General features: G+C 47.3%; 1 protein-coding gene across 2 annotated transcripts in view; it reads left to right on the top strand.

Annotated features, from left to right (window-relative positions):
• Nucleotides 1-20,905, top strand: part of TTC38 (tetratricopeptide repeat domain 38) — a 70,841-nt gene that overhangs the window by 37,541 nt on the left and 12,395 nt on the right. For both annotated transcript variants that reach the window (XM_063928878.1, XM_063928879.1), the window contains exons 5-7: nucleotides 4,980-5,153; nucleotides 8,152-8,227; nucleotides 19,082-19,201. In XM_063928878.1, coding sequence (XP_063784948.1) covers nucleotides 4,980-5,153; nucleotides 8,152-8,227; nucleotides 19,082-19,201 — 370 coding nt within the window. The remainder of the gene's footprint in view (nucleotides 1-4,979; nucleotides 5,154-8,151; nucleotides 8,228-19,081; nucleotides 19,202-20,905) is intronic.

The following is a 20,905-nucleotide window of genomic DNA, read 5'->3' as shown; positions in this document are numbered from 1 at the left end:
CTCCGAGAAATAGAATTATCGGTAAGTAAATTCTTATTTTCTCTTGTGTAATGTATACGCCCCCAACATCGATCCCCAACCCTTCTTTCTGTCCATTGCTGCTAAACTGCACCCACACTCACACAAACAGGTGGTACTAGCGGGTGACTTTAACTCCACTGTATCCAACGCTCTTGATAGAAATACCAAATCCAGATCTACCCGGTACACCCCCAAATATGGTTTACCATATTTAATGTCACAGCTGCATCTGGTGGATGTGTGGCGGGCCTGTCATCCAGTTGACCGTGAATACACATGTTTATCGGCTGCTCATGGTACACTGTCGAGAATCGATTATTTACTCATCTCGACTTCTATGTTCACCAGGGTGCAGACATCTGAAATAGAACCGGTGTCCTTGTCGGACCATGCGGTCTGCTGGATGACTCTCGCCACCTTCCCCAATAGAGGCCCTGTCAGACAGTGGCGCTTTCCAACCCACTTGACCAATTCCATTCAATTTAGAAACATGCTGGAGGCATCATGGGCTGACTTTAAACATTGTAATGTAACCGCAGAGAATGAATTACCGCTCCTGTTCTGGCAAACGTCTAAGTCAGTACTAAGGGGCTCTATTATCTCCTTCACCTCCAAACATAAGAAAGACACACAAACTCTGTATCTTGATGCCCAATCAAAACTCACTGACGCCTACCACGCATTCATACAGTCCCCCACCCCAAGCTCTAGAAAACTCTACTATGAACAAAAATCCCTTTTTGACAAACTCTTATCTCAAACTGAATCTAAATTAACGTTTATGTCCCAATGTAGATTCCATAAATTTGGCAATCGATCTAGTCGATTGCTTTCAAATCTCTTGAAAGGTCAACATCCCCCAACACTTATACATGCTTTAACCAAGGCAGACGGCACGGTGGTACATGATTGTAGCCAGGTGTCTGAGGTTCTACAGTCTTTTTATTCCTCATTATACTCTGAACCCTCTGTTGATCACCAACAGCAACACTCTTTCTGGTCTTCCCTTACGCTCCCCTCTCTGCCCACTACCTCATCCCAACCCCTACTGAACCCCATTACTGAGGAGGAGGTACTCCATGCTATTCAAGGTTTGAAACCAAACAAAACCCCTGGACCGGATGGTCTAACCAATGAATACTATAAAATATTGGCCCCTCAACTGGTCAAACCCCTTTGTGAACTATTCAACTTGTTGTTGTCTGGAACACCCCCTCCCCTATACTTCAATGCAGCGATCCTGAAAATTCTCCATAAACCAGGGAGAAACCCCCTGCTTCCCAATTCATATAGACCTATATCCTTACTGAATACGGACTACAAGATATACACCAAGATCTTGGCAGACCGGGTAAAGCTTCTCTTGCCCTCTCTGATACAGGAGGACCAGACGGGATTTATCTGGGGACGCCACTCCACGGTAAATGTGCGTAAGATACTGACTGTCATGCAGTGGTTGAAGACTTCGGGAGACCAGAACCCCTATGCCCTTCTCTCCCTTGATGCTGAGAAGGCTTTTGACCTAGTTACATGGGACCACCTTTTTGACACCATGCACAGGTTTGGGTTCCCGGAGGCATTCATCCATGCAATACGCCTTCTCTACCATGATTCTTCCTCTCAAATCCTCTCTAACAATTATATGTCCTCTCCCATTCCCCTCCATAGAGGGACCAGACAAGGATGCCCTCTTTCACCCCTCCTATTCGCTATAGCGATAGAACCTCTAGCCACTGCACTGCGCATGTCCCTAGAATACACGGGTATTAGGTTTGGGTCGACTGAAGTGAAACTTAGTCTATTTGCCGATGACATGCTTTTATTTATCTCTAAACCCCAATCCTCCATCCCTGCTATAAAGTGCATAATAGACCATTTTAGCTCCTTCTCGGGATTCCGTGTGAACTATGACAAGTCACGCCTCCTCCCTCTAGGATCTGGGCATTCTGCAAACCTTCTATCCCCTACACTGACACAATTCACAATCTGCCGCTCTCCACTTAAATACCTAGGCATCATGATCCCCCATAGTCTAGACGCCCTATACTCTGCTAACTTCCACCAGATATACTCCTCGGCAGAGAAAATACTGAACGGATGGATGGATTTACCTCTGTCATTGTCTGGAAGGGTGGTGGTTATTAAAAGCTTCGTTTTTCCCAAATTATCCTATCTCCTCCAGATGCTTCCCCTGCAACTCTCCAAGTCTGATATCCAACGATTTGACTCCCTGTTTACAAGATTCATCTGGGCAAAAAAGAAATCTAGAGTATCACGCCAAGTTTTACGACTGCCGAGACAGGAAGGTGGCTTTGGGATGCCGGACATCTCTGCTTTCTCAAATGCAGCCATGTATCGCTACATAGTAGATTGGTTCTCTGGTGGCTCCGTATATACCCTCCCCAACATAGAGGAACACCTCTTCCACCCTTTCTCCCCAGCTGCTCTCCTTCATGCACCTACCTCACTGATCCCTTCACATATAAAATCTAACATACTCTTTCAAGACACTTATAAAGCCTGGAAATCTATCAATAAGCGATTACACAGAAACTCCTCTAACTCCCCATACACCACCTTTTGGGGCAACCCACAGTTTCCCCCGGGTTTGGACGGCTGTGCTTATCTGACGTGGAAAGAGAAGGGCATCTCGTGCATCCGAGATATCTTTGACCCTGGGGGTAGGATCCACTCTTTCTCTGCATTATCAGATAAATATGGTATACCCAACTCCCAATTTTACATGTACCTCCAGTCCCGTCATTTTGCACAGTCGTTACCACCTGGAATGGCCCTTGATACGGCCATTGACCCTCTTACCCCTCTCCTACGTCTCAATCTGACCATAGGTTATAGGCTGCGTAATTTATATTCCATCCTCATAGACTCAGGGAAAACACCGTTGCAAAGTGTTCTTCATTCACGCTGGCAGCGTGACATACCTGATTTCCCGGCTATGTCGGTACTTATGTCTACACTGTCCCCCACATTTAAATATTTAAAGTCTGCAGCTTTGCAAGAGACTCACCTCAAATTCTTAAATAGAGCCTACATTTCCCCAAAACAGCACTCCTATTTCACCTTGGCCTCTACGGGTCGATGCTTTAAATGTGGGATGGCTGAGGCCACCTACTATCATAATTTCTGGGACTGCAGGAAAATAAGAAATTTCTGGAACAAGCTGATAAACCATATTAATGATATTTTTTCAATTCGAATTAACAAGCTCCCTACTGCATGTCTATTCTACTGCTTTTCAGATTGGGACTTGGGACCACACAAACAGAAGATTATACCTGCCCTGACCGTTATCCTTACCATCGCTAAAAAATTAATCCTCACCCATTGGTTGCACAGACAATCTCCGACCATTGCAGAAATGAGAAACTCCCTACTAAATAACATATTCTATGAGCGACAGGCCCTAATACCGGACATAGAATCAGGGGCCCCTAGATTCTATGGGAAATGGGAAACTGTTATTCAAAGTTTTGATAACGCCACGCAACTCAGAATTCAGAAAATCTTTGAACCCACTACCTGGTATTTATATAGACAGCTTGCTTAATGCCCTTAACATTGCTAAGGTAGAAATGTGTTTAACCGGTAAATAAATACCTACTTCTCGCTGTCGACTGGACACATATCCAACCTATTAGTCTTATGGTATAAATATGTCTTTAGAGAACAATGAAGATATATATTGTCCTGTTTTATGTCTTGTCCACCCCACCCCTCTCCCCTTTCTTTCCCCCCCCCCTCCTCTCTCTTTCTTCCCTTTTTCCTTTCCCTCTATAATTTGAACGATTTCAAATTTTTATCTACCCAAACTTCTTTACAAAATAGAAAATTATTTGAAGAAGGGCTATTCTCTCTTTGTTTTATGCATTCTTTCTCCTTGTCTGTAATGAGTCCCAGATGCTAAGGGGTTAACTGGTCAGATACTAAGATTTATTTCATGTCTCTACTCTCGTTGAACTCCTTCGCGCTTGTTGAATACCAAATTTTACACTTCACTAAGCAGGATGGTAACCCTAACCAATAGGAGAGAAATATATCCCATGAATATCACCTATTACCAATCTCTTATATGTACTATATGTAACTCTGCATGTATATTACTCATACCGAGACATTATTGTATGAACATGACCTACCTCGCCCTTTGATATTTGTACCTTCCCATTGTGATTCCAGACTTGGAAGTTTGTATATCTTTTGCTAACCTTCTTTAATAAACATTGTTTTGGAAAAAAAAAAATTAAAAAAAAAAGTTACTTCAAAGCCATTTGCTAAATCGCCCAAATACCGTCACTTGACTACTACGTTTGGCCCTTTGGCGGCTATCGCCATAAAACATAACTCTCTGAGGGGGCTATTTATGAAGCAGTGAACAGTATGGAGAAGTGAGCCAGTGGAGAAGTTACCCATGGCAACCAATCAGCATTGAAGTAACATTTATAATTTGCATACTATACAATTGTACGGAGCAGCTGATTGGTTGCCGTGGGCAATTTTTCCACAGGCTCACTTCTCCACACTTTTCACTGCTTCATGAACAGACCAGGCTGCTGAAGTGGAGTCAGAAGTATGCAACATATTCTGATTCCTTCACTCAGAACCTTCCCCATCCTAAATATTTTAACTTATTTGACTATTACTGCCTAAATATCCTATTGAAACAGCTATGCAAGTCTAAGCTTTCTAATTGTAAAACTTTTTGAATTGAAGATATAGGGGGATATGTATCAAAACTTGGAGAGAGATAAATCACCAACTAACCAGCTCCTGTCCTTTTTCAAACATAGCCTGTAACATGGCAGTAAGGAGTGGATTGGCTGGTGCTTTATTTCTCCACGTTTTCTTTCCAAGCTTTGATACATATGCCTTTAGAAAGAATCAAATGGATAAGAAAACGTGAACAGAGCAAGACATTTTTCAATCTGTTTTGTTTGTAGAAATCTTCCAAAAGCATCGGATTACTGGGAGAGAATCTTACAGGATCATCCCTTAGATCTGCTGGCTATGAAATTTGCCCATGATACATATTTTTACCTTGGAGAGCAAACACAAATGAGAGATTCTGTCGCCCGTATTCTTCCATATTGGGCTCCAAGTAATCCTTTAAGTAGGTAGGTAATCATAGGCTCTGTATTAGTGTGGGATAAGTTATATGGCTAAAATGATGGTTGTACTTTTACCGGCAAAACTAATGAGGTTGGAAGAAAAAAAAAAAGACACCAATCCATCAAGTTCAACATTATTATTATTTTTTTTGTTTTGTGTGCATGCATTTTCTTTTTTCTTTTTTTGCAATGTACTTCATTAATTCTGCCCAGAATGCTGTCTGTTCTGTGGCTTTTCTGGAAGCTGATGAGTGTAATTATTTGATGACGTAGAGTACGTCCTGGGGTTTTGCAAGACAATCTTCATTTCAGCCAAAACAGATGTGACATTTTCGGCGGATTGGTAATTGTAACAAGTTTTCAATTAACAATCTATTATTTTATGAAGCTTTATTTTCTATAGCACGCACATACTACACAGCGTTTCGCAGAGATTATTTCAGTCATTCACATCAGTCCCTGCCCTGGTGGAGTTTACACTCTATAGATCCTATAACATGTACACATATACCCACCAATGAATTAAGCAAGTGAGCCTACCACTATGTTTAGGGAGTGTGGGGAGAAACTGGAGCACCATGCATCGCGCAGAACATACAAACTCCACACAAATAACACCATGGTCAAGAAATGAACTCCTGAGATCAGTCCTGTGAGGCAGCAATGCTAACCACTATGTCACTGTGTTGCCCAAATGTTGACAGGTATGCTATTGTGTATTCCTACCTAGGAGGAGAAAAGTACCACAGCCTAAAATTTCTTCATTCTAATAGTCTTGCAGTGTCCTAGGTAACAAAGTGGAGGATATAGAGATAATGATGCCCAGTCTGTTCACTGCTTGTTTGGAAATGCATACCATTCTTGGATTTGAGCCTCTTGGCCCATCTCAGCAATGATGTGGCCATTGGCATCTGGCTGTGAAATGAGTATTAAAGGGAAATAATGAGAGGCGTTTTACTTATGAGTAGCGCAGCAGTGGAAATGTCATTATCTCACATAAGGGCAGATGTATTAAGCCTTCTAAAAAGTGGACAAGTGCAGCAGTTTCCTATAGCAACCAATGAGCTTCTATCTATCACAGGGGTGGGGAACCTTTTTTCTCCCAAGGGTCTATGTGGATATTTATAAAATCCTTCGGGGGCCATACAAAAATGATCAACTTAAAAATTACCCTGCCCCCCAGTAGTTATGCCCCCAGTAGTTATGCCCCTTAGAGGTACTGAGTGCGCGCGCCCAAAAAATGGGTGTGGCCAATTAAAATGGGACGTGATACACATATGCCCCCAATAGTGCAGTGCCAGATGTACAAATGCCCCAACAGTGCCATACCGCTCACCGCTGCTACAGCTCCCTCCGGCGGCAGCGTGTCTCAGCTGTTGGGTCAGGGCAGAGAGGAGAGTGCGGCTATATCAGGCTGTCGCAGCGTGTAGGACTTCAAACCAGCCGCCGGTTCGTGAGCCAATCAGAGCTCGCGAACCGGCAGCGGCGGCTCCTTATTGGCTGCCGGTCCGCAGGTTCGGATTGGCTCACGAACCGGCGGCTGGTTTGAGATCTTACCCGCCGCTGCCGGACATAGTAGCTGCGCTCTCCTCCCTGACCTAACAGCTGAGACACGCCACCGCCGGACTGAGCGGCGGCGTGTCTCGCTGCCAAACTAGCGGGTGGGCCGGAACAAACGGCTTTGCGGGCCGTGTACGGCCCGCAGGCCGGAGGTTCCCCACCCCTCCTTTATAGAATGTAATTGATGAATGCTAGTTGGTTGCTATATGAAACATCTCCAATTATCCAATTCTCCTCTTTTAAGAGAGCTTTATACATCTCCCCCATAATGTTTCCCGACCTCTGTCCTCAAAGCCCACTTTAAGGCTATCCCAAGTCTGAGCAGAGATGTTTCAATCAAAATGAAAGTAGTTCTAATTATTACTGTTTTCACTACAAAAACCTGGGTCTGACCTGGGTAGTTCAACACTGTTTCAAGCCATGTCACAGTTGCTTGAAACAGTGTTCACACCGCAGGCTGGACCTGTGTTATTGGAGGATCATGTCTTTGCAGGCTCTTGGAGATCCGGCACTCTGCATACTTTTAGCATGACCTGGGTCGGATAACCTGAGTTGCATCTCTCACACCAGCGGCTACCCGGGTCTGTGCCAGGTTCCACACTGCATGTGAGCAGGGCCAGATTCTAGGGTAACACAACTTGAGTTGACCCTTTCACATCATGCCAGGACCTGGGTTACCCCGTCAATATCCTCTGTCAGAGGCTTGGCATGAAAGGGGTATATGTTATCTGTGCTTAAACATGGATATCCTTAAAACCAGTACTGCTGGGTCCGCATTAAGGACTGAGTTTGAGACACATTGGTTGAGCCTTTTCAGCATTTGCTGGTGTAAGAGGCCAGTGTGTAGTAGAACACTTGTAGCGTCTGCTTTTATATAACAAACATACACTGCAACACCTGTAAGCTCCACTTTTATGCCGGTTTATTATGTAGACGCAGTTCAGCAGATCAGACACTTACTGACACGTGAATAGAAAACACAGGTTTAGTGGTAAGCCAGGTTTTATAAATACACATGAATTATGTTTGAATTACTACTAACTTGACCAATTCCACCATATCCGGTACATGTGAGATCTGTGGGCTGTGTAAGTGTCATCGTCCACATGTTCTGTTTGGCAGTCTCTCTCCATGACTGTCACAGGACACATATAGCGCAGTGCTGGCTTTGGGGTTTTTATATAATACACAGAAACACTATGATATAATACACAGAAACAATATTATGTAATGCACAGACGTTTTATGCGATAAATCCATTTTGTGGTGATTGTCAGATCCCAACCTGTTATACGAGCCTCGGAGCCCTTGTGATTGATATCATGCGTGATCTCTTGCGGAACATGGTGTATGCTGAGCTCTGAGATCACATGACCGAGCTGCTGATCACTCAGAGAAGTCATTGCCCCACTTTTGTTTTAATTTGTTTCTCTTTTTCTCTTAGTTATGTGAAAGGCATGCATTCTTTTGGGCTACTTGAAACAAACTTTTATGATGAAGCCCTAAAAGTGGCTAGTGAGGTAAAGAGATATTATATTCAGACAATTCACACTAAGAATCTCTCTCTCTCTCTCTCTCTCTCTCCCTTAATTTTCTCTCTCTTGCTCCCTCAATTTTCTCTCTTGCTCCCTCAATTTTCTCTCTCTTGCTCCCTCAATTTTCTCTCTTGCTCCCTCAATTTTCTCTCTCGCTCCCTCAATTTTCTCTCTCTTGCTCCCTCAATTTTCTCTCTTGCTCCCTCAATTTCTCTCTCGCTCCCTCAATTTTCTCTCTCTTGCTCCCTCAATTTTCTCTCTTGCTCCCTCAATTTCTCTCTCGCTCCCTTCCTTCTCTTTCTCTCCTTCCCTTCTCCCTCCCTCTCTCAATATTTCTCTCTCTTTCCCCCACTTGCTCTCTTTTCCTTTCTTGCTCCCGCCCTTGTCTCTCTCCCTCTCTCTCCCCCCCCCCCCCCCCCCACCACCTCCCTCTCTCCCTTCTGTGTGTGTGTCTCTCTTTATCTCTCCCTCCCTTCTGTCTCTCTCACAAGCTTTTCTCTAACGTCCTAGTGGATGCTGGGGACTCCGTAAGGACCATGGGGAATAGCGGGCTCTGCAGGAGACTGGGCACTCTAAAGAAAGATTTAGTACTATCTGGTGTGCACTGGCTCCTCCCTCTATGCCCCTCCTCCAGACCTCAGTTAGAATCTGTGCCCGGCCAGAGCTGGGTGCTCCTAGTGGGCTCTCCTGAGCATGCTAGAAAAGAAAGTATTTTGTCAGGTTTTTTATTTTCAGAGAGCTTCTGCTGGCAACAGACTCTCTGCTACGTGGGACTGAGGGGAGAGAAGCAAACCTACTCACTGCAGCTAAGTTGCGCTTCTTAGGCTACTGGACACCATTAGCTCCAGAGGGATCGAACACAGGTACCTAACCTTGATCGTCCGTTCCCGGAGCTGCGCCGCCGCCCCCCTCGCAGAGCCAGAAGTACAGAAGCAGCAGAAGCAAGAAGACATCGAAATCGGTGGCAGAAGACTCCTGTCTTCACTTAAGGTAGCGCACAGCACTGCAGCTGTGCGCCATTGCTCCCACAGCACAGCCGCACACTCCGGTCACTGTAGGGTGCAGGGCGCAGGGGGGGGGCGTCCTGGGCAGCAATTAAGATACCTTTTGGCAAAATTATACATATATACAGTCAAGCACTGTATATATGTACGAGCCTCCGCCATTATTTTTACACAGAAACGGGACAGAAGCCCGCCGCTGAGGGGGCGGGGCCTTCTTCCTCAGCAGTCACCAGCGCCATTTTCTCTCCACAGATCCGCTGAGAGAAGCTCCCCAGGCTCTCCCCTGCAATAGAAGAGGGTAAAAAGAGAGGGGGGGCATATAAATTTGGTGCAAAAACAATATATACAACAGCTACTGGGTTAACACTAAGTTACTGTGTGATTCCTGGGTCATATTGCGCTGGGGTGTGTGCTGGCATACTCTCTCTCTGTCTCTCCAAAGGGCCTTGTGGGGGAACTGTCTTAAAATAGAGCATCCCCTGTGTGTGTGGTGTGTCGGTACGTGTGTGTCGACATGTCTGAGGTAAAAGGCTCCCCTAAGGAGGAGATAGGGCAAATATGTGTGTGAGAGGGTGTCTCCGTCGACAACGCCGACACCTGTTTGGATATGTGTAAGTGCTGAGGTAAATTTATTGCACAAAAGATTAGAGAACAGACAGGGAATCTACCCATGTCTGTCCCTATGTCACAGAGACTTTCAGAGTCTCACAATGCTCACTATCCAAAATAATAAACACTGATATCGACACGGAGTTTGACTGCAGTGTTGACTACGATAATGCAAAGTTACAGCCAAAATGGCTGAAAGGTATTCAATATATGATTATTGTAATAAAAGATGATTTGCATATCACTGATGACTCATTTGTCCCTGACACAAGGGTACACATGTTAAGGGGAAGAAAGCTGAGGTAAATTTCCCTCCTCTCATGAGGAAAAAGAGCGGGAATCTCCAGACAAGAGACTGCAGCTTCCCACAAAAAAATTCTCAGGCAGTATCCTTTCCCCACTAGGGCCAGGATGTGATGGGAATCTTCCCCTAGGGTGTCACGTTTGCACAGAAGGTAGCACTAGCTATTCTCAGGTATCCTGCAGATAGCGTGCACATTCTAGTACGCTACTCAGACCGGCGATTGTGTCGGCATGGGTTTATAGCGCTGTGGCAGCGTGGACAGGTACCTTATCAGCAGAGATTGAGACCCTAGTAGGCATATAGATATATATATATGTATATATAGAGATATATATATTTATATTGAAGATGCTGTCTTAAGAGATAGGTATATATATATATATATATATATATATAAAACATGCCCAAAGAGACATGAGTATACTTGGTCCTAGAGTCAAAGCTATGTCGATTTCTGCTTGACGTGTCCTGTAGAATAAGCAATGGAACAGCTAGTTCCCAGGGAAGTCCTCCCCGAACTCTGCAAAAAAAAAATCCACCGCATGTCGCTGGAGCTCCACAGGCGGAGCTAGGCCCGGTGGGGGCACGCTTTCGTAAGTTCAGCCACAAGTGGGTTCACTCCCTATTAGATCCCTGGGCAATAGATGTTGTGTCTCCGGGATACAAGCTGGATTTGGAGAAGATGCCTCCTCACTGACGGCCCTGCCGGCTTTTCCCTGCGAGAGGGTAACAGGGTTAACTGCAATTCACAAGTTGTATTTTCAACAGGTGGTGGTCAAGGTTCCCTTCCTTCGACAAGGAGGGGGTTATTATTCCACCAGGTTGTAGTCCCGAAACCGGAAGGTTCGGTCAGACCCATATTGAATTTAAAATTCCTGAACATATACCTGGAAAGGTTCAAGTGCAAGATGAAATCGCTAAGAGCGGTCATTGCAAGCCTAAAAAAGGGGGAGATTTTATGGTGTCTCGGGGCAAAAGGGATGCATACCTTCGTGTCCCCATTTATCCACCTAATCAGGCGTACCTCAGAATTGCGGTACAGAATTGTCATTACCAATTTCTGACATGGCCGGTTGGTCTCTCCACGGCCTTGAGAATATTCACCAAGGTAATGGCGGAAATGATGGTGCTCCTGCGGAAGCAAGGTGTCACTATTATCACGTACTTGGACGATCTCCTCATAAAAGCGAGATGAAGAGAGCAGTTGCTGAACAGCGTATCGCTTTCTCCGGAAGTGAAACGGCAACACGGCTGGATTCTATATATTCCAAGGTCGCAGTTGGTTCTTACAGCTCATCTGCCTCTTCTAGGCATGATCCTAGACACAGACCAGAAAAAGGTTTATCTCCCGATAGAGAGAGCTCAGGAGGTCGTCGTGACACTGGTCAGGAATCTATTAAAACTAAAACAGGTGTCAGTGCATCACTGCACTCGAGTCCTGGGAAGGAGGGTGGCATCATACGAGGCCATTCCCTTCGGCAGGTTCCATACCTTCCAATGGGACTTACTGGACAAGTGGTCCGGATCACATCTTCGGATGCATCGGTTAATCACCCTATCCCCCAGAGCAAGGGTGTCTCTCCTGTGGTGACTGCAGAGTGCTCACCTTCTCGAAGGTCGCAGATTCGGCATTCAGGACTGGGTCCTGGTGACCACGGATGCAGGCCTCCGAGGGTGGGGGGCAGTCACACAGGGAATAAATTTCCAAGGGCTGTGGTCAAGGCAGGAGACTTGCCTTCACATCAGTATCCTGGAACTAAGGGCCATATACAACGCCCTAAGTCAAGCGGAGACCCTGCTTCGCGACCAACCCGTTCTGATCCAGTCAGACAATATCACCGCAGTGGCTCATGTAAACCGCCAAGGCGGCACAAGGAGCAGGGTGGCGATGGTAGAAGCCACCAGAATTCTTCGCTGGGCGGAGAATCACGTAAGCACACTGTCAGCGGTGTTCATTCCGGGAGTGGACAACTGGGAAGCAGACTTCCTCAGCAGGCACGACCTCCACCCGGGAGAGTGGGGACTTCACCAAGAAGTCTTCACGCAGATTGCAAATCGACGGGAACTGCCACAGGTGGACATGATGGCGTCCCGCCTCGACAAAAAGCTAAAATGGTATTGCGCCAGATCAAGGGACCCTCAGGCGATAGCTGTGGACGCACTAGTAACACCGTGGGTGTTCCAGTCGGTCTATGTGTTTCCTCCTCTTCCTCTCATACCAAAGGTGCTGAGAATTGTAAGAAAAAGAGGAGTGAGAACAATACTCATTGTTCCGGATTGGCCATGAAGGACTTGGTACCCGGACTGCAAGAAATGCTCACAGAGGACCCATGGCCTCTGCCTCTCAGACAGGACCTGTTGCAACAAGGGCCCTGTCTGTTCCAAGACTTACCGCGGCTGCGTTTGACGGCATGGCGGTTGAACGCCGGATCCTAGCGGAAAAAGGCATTCCGGATGAAGTTATTCCTACGCTGATAAAGGCTAGGAAGGACGTGACAGCAAAGCATTATCACCGTATATGGCGAAAATATGTGCTTGGTGTGAGGCCGGGAAGGCCCTACAGAAGAATTCCAGCTGGGTCGATTCCTGCACTTCCTACAGTCAGGAGTGACTGTGGGCCTAAAATTAGGGTCCATACAGGTCCAGATTTCGGCCCTATCCATTTTCTTTCAAAAAGAACTGGCTTCACTGCCTGAGGTTCAGGCGTTTGTTAAGGGAGTGCTGCATATTCAGCGCCCTGTTGTGCCACCAGTGGCACTTTGGGATCTTAACTTGGTGTTGGGTTTCCTGAAATCCCACTGGTTTGAGCCACTTAAGACTGTGGAGCTAAAGTATCTCACGTGGAAAGTGGTCATGCTGTTGGCCTTAGCTTCGGCTAGGCGTGTGTCAGGATTGGCGGCTTTGTCATGTAAAAGCCCCTATCTGGTTTTCCAGATGGACAGGGCAGAATTGCGGACTCGTCCGCAATTTCTGCAAAAGGTGGTGTCATCTTTTCATTTGAACCAACCTATTGTGGTGCCTGCGGCTACTTGTGACTTGGAAGATTCCAAGTTGCTTGACGTAGTCCGGGCTTTGAAGAATTATGTAACCAGAACGGCTGGGGTCAGGAAGACTGACTCGCTGTTTATCCTGTATGCATCCACCAAAGTGGGTGCTCCTGCTTCAAAGCAAGCTATTGCTCGCTGGATCTGTAACACGATTCAGCAGGCTCATTCTGCGGCTGGATTGCCGCATCCAAAATCAGTGAAAGCCCATTCCACAAGGAAGGTGGGCTCTTCTTGGGCGGCTGCCCGAGGGGTCTCGGCATTACAGCTTTGCCGAGCTGCTACTTGGTCGGGTTCAAACACATTTGCAAAATTCTACAAGTTTGATACCCTGGCTGAGGAGGACCTTGTGTTTGCCCATTCGGTGCTGCAGAGTCATCCGCACTCTCCCGCCCGTTTGGGAGCTTTGGTATAATCCCCATGGTCCTTACGGAGTCCCCAGCATCCACTAGGACGTTAGAGAAAATAAGATTTTACTCACCGGTAAATCTATTTCTCGTAGTCCGTAGTGGATGCTGGGCGCCCGTCCCAAGTGTGGACTTCTTCTGCAATACTTGTATATAGTTATTGCTTAACTAAGGGTTATTTTATGGTTGCATCAGGTTTATCTGATGCTCTGTTTATGGTTATGTAGCAACGGTTGAGTGATGCTCAGTTGTTGTTCATACTGTTAACTGGGTAAGTTTATCACAAGTTGTACAGTGTGATTGGTGTGGCTGGTATGAGTCTTACCCTGGATTCCAAAATCCTTTCCTTGTAATGTCAGCTCTTCCGGGCACAGTTTCCTTAACTGAGGTCTGGAGGAGGGGCATAGAGGGAGGAGCCAGTGCACACCAGATAGTACTAAATCTTTCTTTAGAGTGCCCAGTCTCCTGCGGAGCCCGCTATTCCCCATGGTCCTTACGGAGTCCCCAGCATCCACTACGGACTACGAGAAATAGATTTACCGGTGAGTAAAATCTTATTTTCTGAATGCCAATATTTACAGCCAGAAAGAATAAGTTTCAGCAATGCAAATCCCTGTTTCCCTGTGATAGATTAGTGCTGGCTAAACACTACTGTGGGACACTCTGTCAGAGTATAGACTTCTGATTGCTACATTTTGTTTGTATGGAAAACCATAATTTTTACAGATCATTTTGCGATATAATTGTGTAACTGCTTATTTTGTTTTTTTTCACATTTAGCACTTCAGTCAACTTAGATTTCAAAAACTTTACGTATTTTTTTATATGAGATAAAGAGTAAACAATATATTTATAATCTCAGTTGTAAAGGGCAACAGAATTTGCTGCACTACGTAAAGCTCGCCATTTACTTATGCGACTTCCCGGAGGGGAGAAGTCGCATACGATCACCCTTGAACCGCCCGGCAGCTTCTTGGTGGCAGGATCGCATATGATACATCGTATGCAGTCCTTTTGCGTACGATGTATCGTGTGCGACCCCAGCCAAGGCTGCCGGTATGATATATCTATAGTGCAGTTCTTCCGATCTAGGGGCTCACGGGACCATGCATCGGATTGGAGGTAAAAAACATGCGATTTGCCATTTTTCATCCTATTTATCGGCCCAAAACGTCGGAATCAGATGAAATTGGGCAAAATCGCACTAGTATATGGGCACCTTAAGAAAATGCAAATAATAATTTGAGGCTGCTGGGATGGCGGCTGTGATGCTGTTTCTGGAGAGGGAATACCCTGAGGCTGCTACGATGGCTGCTGTAATGCTGTTCCTGCAGAAGATATACCCTGAGGCTGCTGTAAAGCTGTTCCTGCAGAGGGCATACCCTGAGGCTGCTATGATGCTGTTCCTGCAGAGGGCATACCCTGAGGCTGCTATAATGCTGTTCCTGCAGAGGGCATACCCTGAGGCTGCTGTGATGCTGTTCCTGCAGAGGATATACCCTGAGGCTGCTGTGACGCTGTTTCTGCAGAGGGTATACCTTGAGGCTGCTACGATAACTGCTGTAATGGTGTTCCTGCAGAGGTCATACCCTGAGACTGCTGGGATGCTGTTCCTGCAGAGGTCATACCCTTAGGCTGCTGTGATGCTGTTCCTGCAGAGGATATACCCTGAGGCTGCTGTGACGCTGTTTCTGCAGAGGGTATACCCTGAGGCTCCTGGGATGCTGTTCCTGCAGAGGATATACCCTGAGGCTGCTGTGATGCTGTTCCTGCAGAGAGTATACCCTGAGGCTGCTGTGATGCTGTTCCTGCAGAGGATATACCCTGAGGCTGCTGTGACGCTGTTTCTGCAGAGAGTATACCCTGAGGCTGCTGTGATGCTGTTCCTGCAGAGGATATACCCTGAGGCTGCTGTGACGCTGTTTCTGCAGAGGGTATACCCTGAGGCTCCTGGGATGCTGTTCCTGCAGAGGGCATACCCTGAGGCTGCTGTGATGCTGTTCCTGCAGAGGGCATACCCTGAGGCTGCTGTGATGCTGTTCCTGCAGAGGGCATACCCTGAGGCTGCTGTGACGCTGTTTCTGCAGAGGGTATACCCTGAGGCTCTTGTGATGCTGTTCCTGCAGAGGACATACCCTGAGGCTCCTGGGATGCTGTTCCTGCAGAGGACATACCCTGACATAGCTGGGATGCTGTTCATACAGAGGACATACCCTGAGGCTTTTGGCATGGCAGCCCTACGTGCACTAAATGGCCAACAGCATGTGGGCAGTCAGACATCACTGTTCCAAAGAGAGGTTGGTGTAGCAGCCAACAGGTGTAATATTTCTAAAACATTTCATTCCAAAACCATGGCCAGGAATATGGAATGGGTTCCGTGTATGCTCCTGTAACAGCCTGCCCGGAGGCTTCTCGTGGTCCGGCACAAGAGAAATGAGGGCCTTATTCAGAGGTGGCCGCAGTGGCGATGTTGTATGGAAATGGACGCTATTTTAAGTCTACGCATACACCCGAGTCACACAGCACATGCGTTCCGATTATCTGCACGCAGAGACGCAGCACAGAACCGGACGCACGGTCTGGAAATGTTAGTGGGTGTTCCTTGGATGTAACGGGGTGGTGTAGCTGACACGGGCCTATCGCTGTTCACACAGGAGGCCATACTCACACAGCGCAACTGCATCTGCCATAGGGCTACTGCAAGTGTGGATGGTGCGGCAATGGGGTGTCCTAAGACGTTTCAAGTGGCGTCTCAGTATGGCAAAAGATGGGGCCACATCTGCAGCCACCTCATAATCAGGACCTTAGTGAGGTTGGCTGAGCAGTCGGCATTCCAATTCATCCCAAAGGTGTTTGATGGGGTGCAGGTCAGGATGCTGTGGCCCTGTGGGGTTGAGGCCAGAGCGCTGTGGGGTTGAGGCCAGGGCATTGTGGGGTTGAGGATCAGGGTGCTGTGGGGTTGAGGCCAGGGCACTGTGGAGTTGAGGACTGGGCGCTGTGCAGGCCAGGGCACTGTGGGATTGAGGTCCGGGCGCTGTGCAGGCCAGGGCACTGTGGGGTTGAGGTCCGAGTGCTGTGGGGTTGAGGTCTAGGCGCTGTGCAGGCCAGGGCACTGTGGGGTTGAGAACCAGGGCGCTGTGGGGTTGAGGGCCAGGGCGCTGTCTGGTTGAGGACCAGAGCGCTGTGAGGTTGAGGCCAGGGCACTGTGCAGGCCAGGGCACTGTGGGATTGAGGTCTGGGCGCTGTGCATGCCAGGGCACTGTGGGGTTGAGGTCCGGGCGCTGTGCAGGCCAGGGCACTGTGGGGTTGAGGACCAGGGCGCTGTGGGGTTGAGGACCAGGGCGCTGTCTGGTTGAGGACCAGAGCGCTGTGAGGTTGAGGCCAGGGCACTGTGCAGGCCAGGGCACTGTGGGATTGAGGTCCGGGCGCTGTGCAGGCCAGGGCACTGTGGGATTGAGGACCGGGCGCCGTGCAGGCCAGGGCACTGCGGGATTGAGGTCCGGGCGCTGTGCAGGCCAGGGCGCTGTGGAGTTGAGGACCGGGCGCTGTGCAGGACAGGGCACTGTGGGATTGAGGACCGGGCGCTGTGCAGGCCAGGGCACTGCGGGATTGAGGTCTGGGCGCTGTGCAGGCCAGTTAAGTTCTTCCACACCAACCGCCACTAAGCATTTTTGTTAGACCATGGTTTGTGGTTTGGGTTATTGCTGACATCAGAAAGAGCCTTCCCTAAACTATCGCAGCAACATAGGAAGCACACAATGGGGGTAATTCAGAGTTGATCGCAGCAGCAAATTTGTTAGCAGTTGGGCAAAACCATGCGACTGCAGGTGGGGCAGATATAACATTTGCAGAGAGAGTTAGATTTAGGTGGGTTATTTTGTTTCTGTGCAGGGTAAATACTGGCTGCTTTATTTAAATACTGCAATTTAGATTTCAGTTTGAACACACCCCACCCAAATCTAACTCTCTGCACATGTTATATCTGCCCCCCACCCTGCAGTGCACATGGGCCCTCATTCTGAGTTGATCGCTCGCTAGCTGTTTTTAGCAGCCATGCAAATGCATAGTCACCGCCCACGGGGGAGTATGTTTTCGCTTTGCAAGTGGGCGAACGCCTGTGCAGCCGAGCTCTGCAAAAACATTTTGTGCAGTTTCAGAGTAGGTCTGAACTTACTCAGCCCTTGCGATCACTTCAGTCTTTTTGGTGCCGGAATTGACGTCACACACACGCCCTCCAAACGCCCGGACACGCCTGCGTCTTCCCTACCACTCCCAGAAAACAGTCAGTTGACACCCATAAACGCCCTCTGTCAATCTCCTTGCGATCGGCTGTGCGTATGGATTCTTCGTTAAATCCGTAGCTCAGCAACGATCTGCATTGTACCTGTACGACGCGCCTGCACATTGCGGTGCATGCGCAGTAGAGACCTGATCGCTGCGCTGCGAAAATCGGCAGCATGCGATCAACTCGGAATGACCTCCATGGTTTTGCCCATCTACTAACAAATTTGCTGCTGTGATCAACTCTGAATTAAGCCCAATGCTCTAAGCTAAAGATTCCTCTCCACTGGAACTACAACCCCAGAACATTATTCCTCCTCCATAATCTTTACAACTGACAGTACACATTTATTAAGTGTATACATAGTAGCATACACATCACACAGCACTTTACAGAGAATATTTTAAAGTGCATTTTGCAATCTATATTCTCTGCCCCACGGACACACGCACCAGGATTAATGCTTTTCAGAAGCCTTCCAGCATGCCTTTGGACTGTGGCAGGAAACCAGGGGCTCTGCAGGGATGGGGAGAACATACTGGACCATTATGCTGCACTTGGACAGGAAGTGTTCTCTTGTATCCACCAAACCCAGACCCAAACTTGGATGGTGATGCATGATTTGTTACTCCAGATGATGCGGTTCTACTGCTCCACAGTCCAGTGGCGGCCTGCGTTACACCACTCCAGCCAGTGTATGGCTTTGAGGATCGCAGGCCTGTGTGTGGCTGCTCAGCCATGGGAACCCAGTCTATGATGCTCCTGGTGAACCGTTCTTCTGCTGACGTTGCTGCCAAAGGGTGCTTGGAGCCTGGTAGGGCTGCGTGCTTCACCCCCGTTCTGTGAGCTTGTGTGGCCTACCGTTGCACAGCTGAGCTGTTGTGTGGAAAGGTGGCGTCCTGTGACAGTCCCACCTGGAAAGTCACTGAGGTCCATCCGACTGCTAATGTGTAACAATGGAGATTGTATGGCTGTATGGTTGATCTTAGACACCGGTATGGTTAAAATAGTCAAATGCATACTTTTATCTACGTAGAGTAACTACCTAAAGTTACCGAGTACCACCCAGTGAGGCTCAGACTATCCGAGCAAAGCAGAAGATAAGATGGGCAGTTAATATACATACAGTATTCTTTATGAAATTGCTAAACATACCTAATACAGTGCTGCTTCTCGCCCTATTGTCCAGGCTCTGGCTATAAACCAGAAGGACGCTTGGTCTGTACACACTGTGGCCCATGTACACGAGATGAAGGCGGATGTAGAGAACGGCCTGTCCTTCATGCAAAAAACTGAGAACAACTGGAAGGTAAAATGTTCTGTTTGTCATGTGAGGAAACCTCGCTGTTGTGTTTACAGTTAGCTGTAGGTGTTAGCATCGGTATCCGGACTCTAGGTCGACACTGTCTCGGTCGACACACATTAGGTCGACGCCAGTTGGTCGACACGGGAAATTGGTCAACACAACCATTAGGTTGACGTGAACAATGTCGACCTAGAAAAAGGCCGACACAAATTTTTAACTTTTTTTTTCTTCCATTTTTTTCACTTTTTCATACTTTACGATCCACGTGGACTACAATTAGGAACGGTAACCTTGCCCGAAGCATAGCCAGCCATGCGAGGGGACACGGTGCACTATTTGGGGTTCCCGGTCACTCTACGAAGAAAAAGACACAAAAAAACGCATGAAAAACTAATATTGACCTTGTTCATGTCGACCTAATGGCCGTTTCGACCTAGTCACCGTCGACCTAATGTATGTCGACCCTGAGTCCCGTACCTGTTAGTGTCAGTATCTTCTTCATCACCAGCATAAATGCCGGGTATACACTAGCACGGTGTGTCAAATCGGAAGGACATATCGTGCAGATCGTAAAGTGTTATTGGCCAATTGCGTGCTCCCACGGGTCGTGTACAGTATCTTCTGATTGGTTGCGCTGAACGGCCAATCAGAAGATATCGCGTACGATGTGGTGCAGTTATATGTACGACAGAAAGAGATATCCTTACCGTCATTTATAGAATTGAAGTGTGTACGGACAATTTTGCTTGGTCCAGCACAAAGGGAATTCGTCCCAACTTGGCCTTAGACTTAACACCAGCAATCTTTTGACTGGCAGTAAGCTAAGTGCTACTTGTAGGGCAAAATGTGGGAACCACGCATCTGAAAAATACCCTCCGGTGCCATCATTTTTTTTATTATATGGCTGATGTAGACTTTTGGGCCATTCCAACAAATAAGGGCTTAGCAAGAACACCTATTAAAATGATCCAGACTGTTTCTGTACATACTGTAATCTCCTCCGGTACATTGTCAGGTATATAACCACAGAAAACCTTGGGGCAGATGTATTAAGCCTGGAGAAGTGATAAAGCAGTGATAAGTGCAAGGTGATAACGCATCAATCAACTCCAATATGTAAATTGACAGGAGTTGATTGGCTGATGCGTTATCATCTTCTTGTTATCACTGCTTTATCACTATTCCAGGCTTAATACATGTACACTGTGTACAATTCTGGGCACCATACTACGAAAAGGATATCCTGGAGCTAGAAAAGGTTCAGAGGCGGGCGACCAAACTAATTAAGGGCATGGAGATGCAGGAATACGAGGAAAGGCTTGCAAGGCTAGGCATGTTTACATTGGAAAAGAGGAGACTAAGAGGGGACATGATCAACATTTATAAATATATAAGGGGACAATACACAGATCTTGCGCAGGACCTGTTTTTGGTTAGATCAACACAGAGAACTCGTGGACATTCGCTCAGGTTAGAGGAGAGGAGATTCCGCACAATACGGCGTTAAGGCTTTTTCACAGTAAGGACGATACGTGTTTGGAATTCCCTGCCTGTGGGAGTTGTAATGGCCGACTCAGTCAACACCTTTAAGAATGGGTTAGATAAATTGCTAATGGATAAGGAGATCCAGGGTTACGGGGCATAGTCACGCACTATAGTTATTATAAAAAAGAGGGGTGAAACGTAACGGCAGACATCGGCATCAGT

This window comes from Pseudophryne corroboree, chromosome 6 (genome assembly GCF_028390025.1).
Source record: "Pseudophryne corroboree isolate aPseCor3 chromosome 6, aPseCor3.hap2, whole genome shotgun sequence".
Lineage (NCBI taxonomy): Eukaryota > Metazoa > Chordata > Amphibia > Anura > Myobatrachidae > Pseudophryne > Pseudophryne corroboree.
The sequence above is the reverse complement of the archived record's forward strand: the minus strand, read 5'-3'. Positions and strand labels throughout refer to the sequence as shown.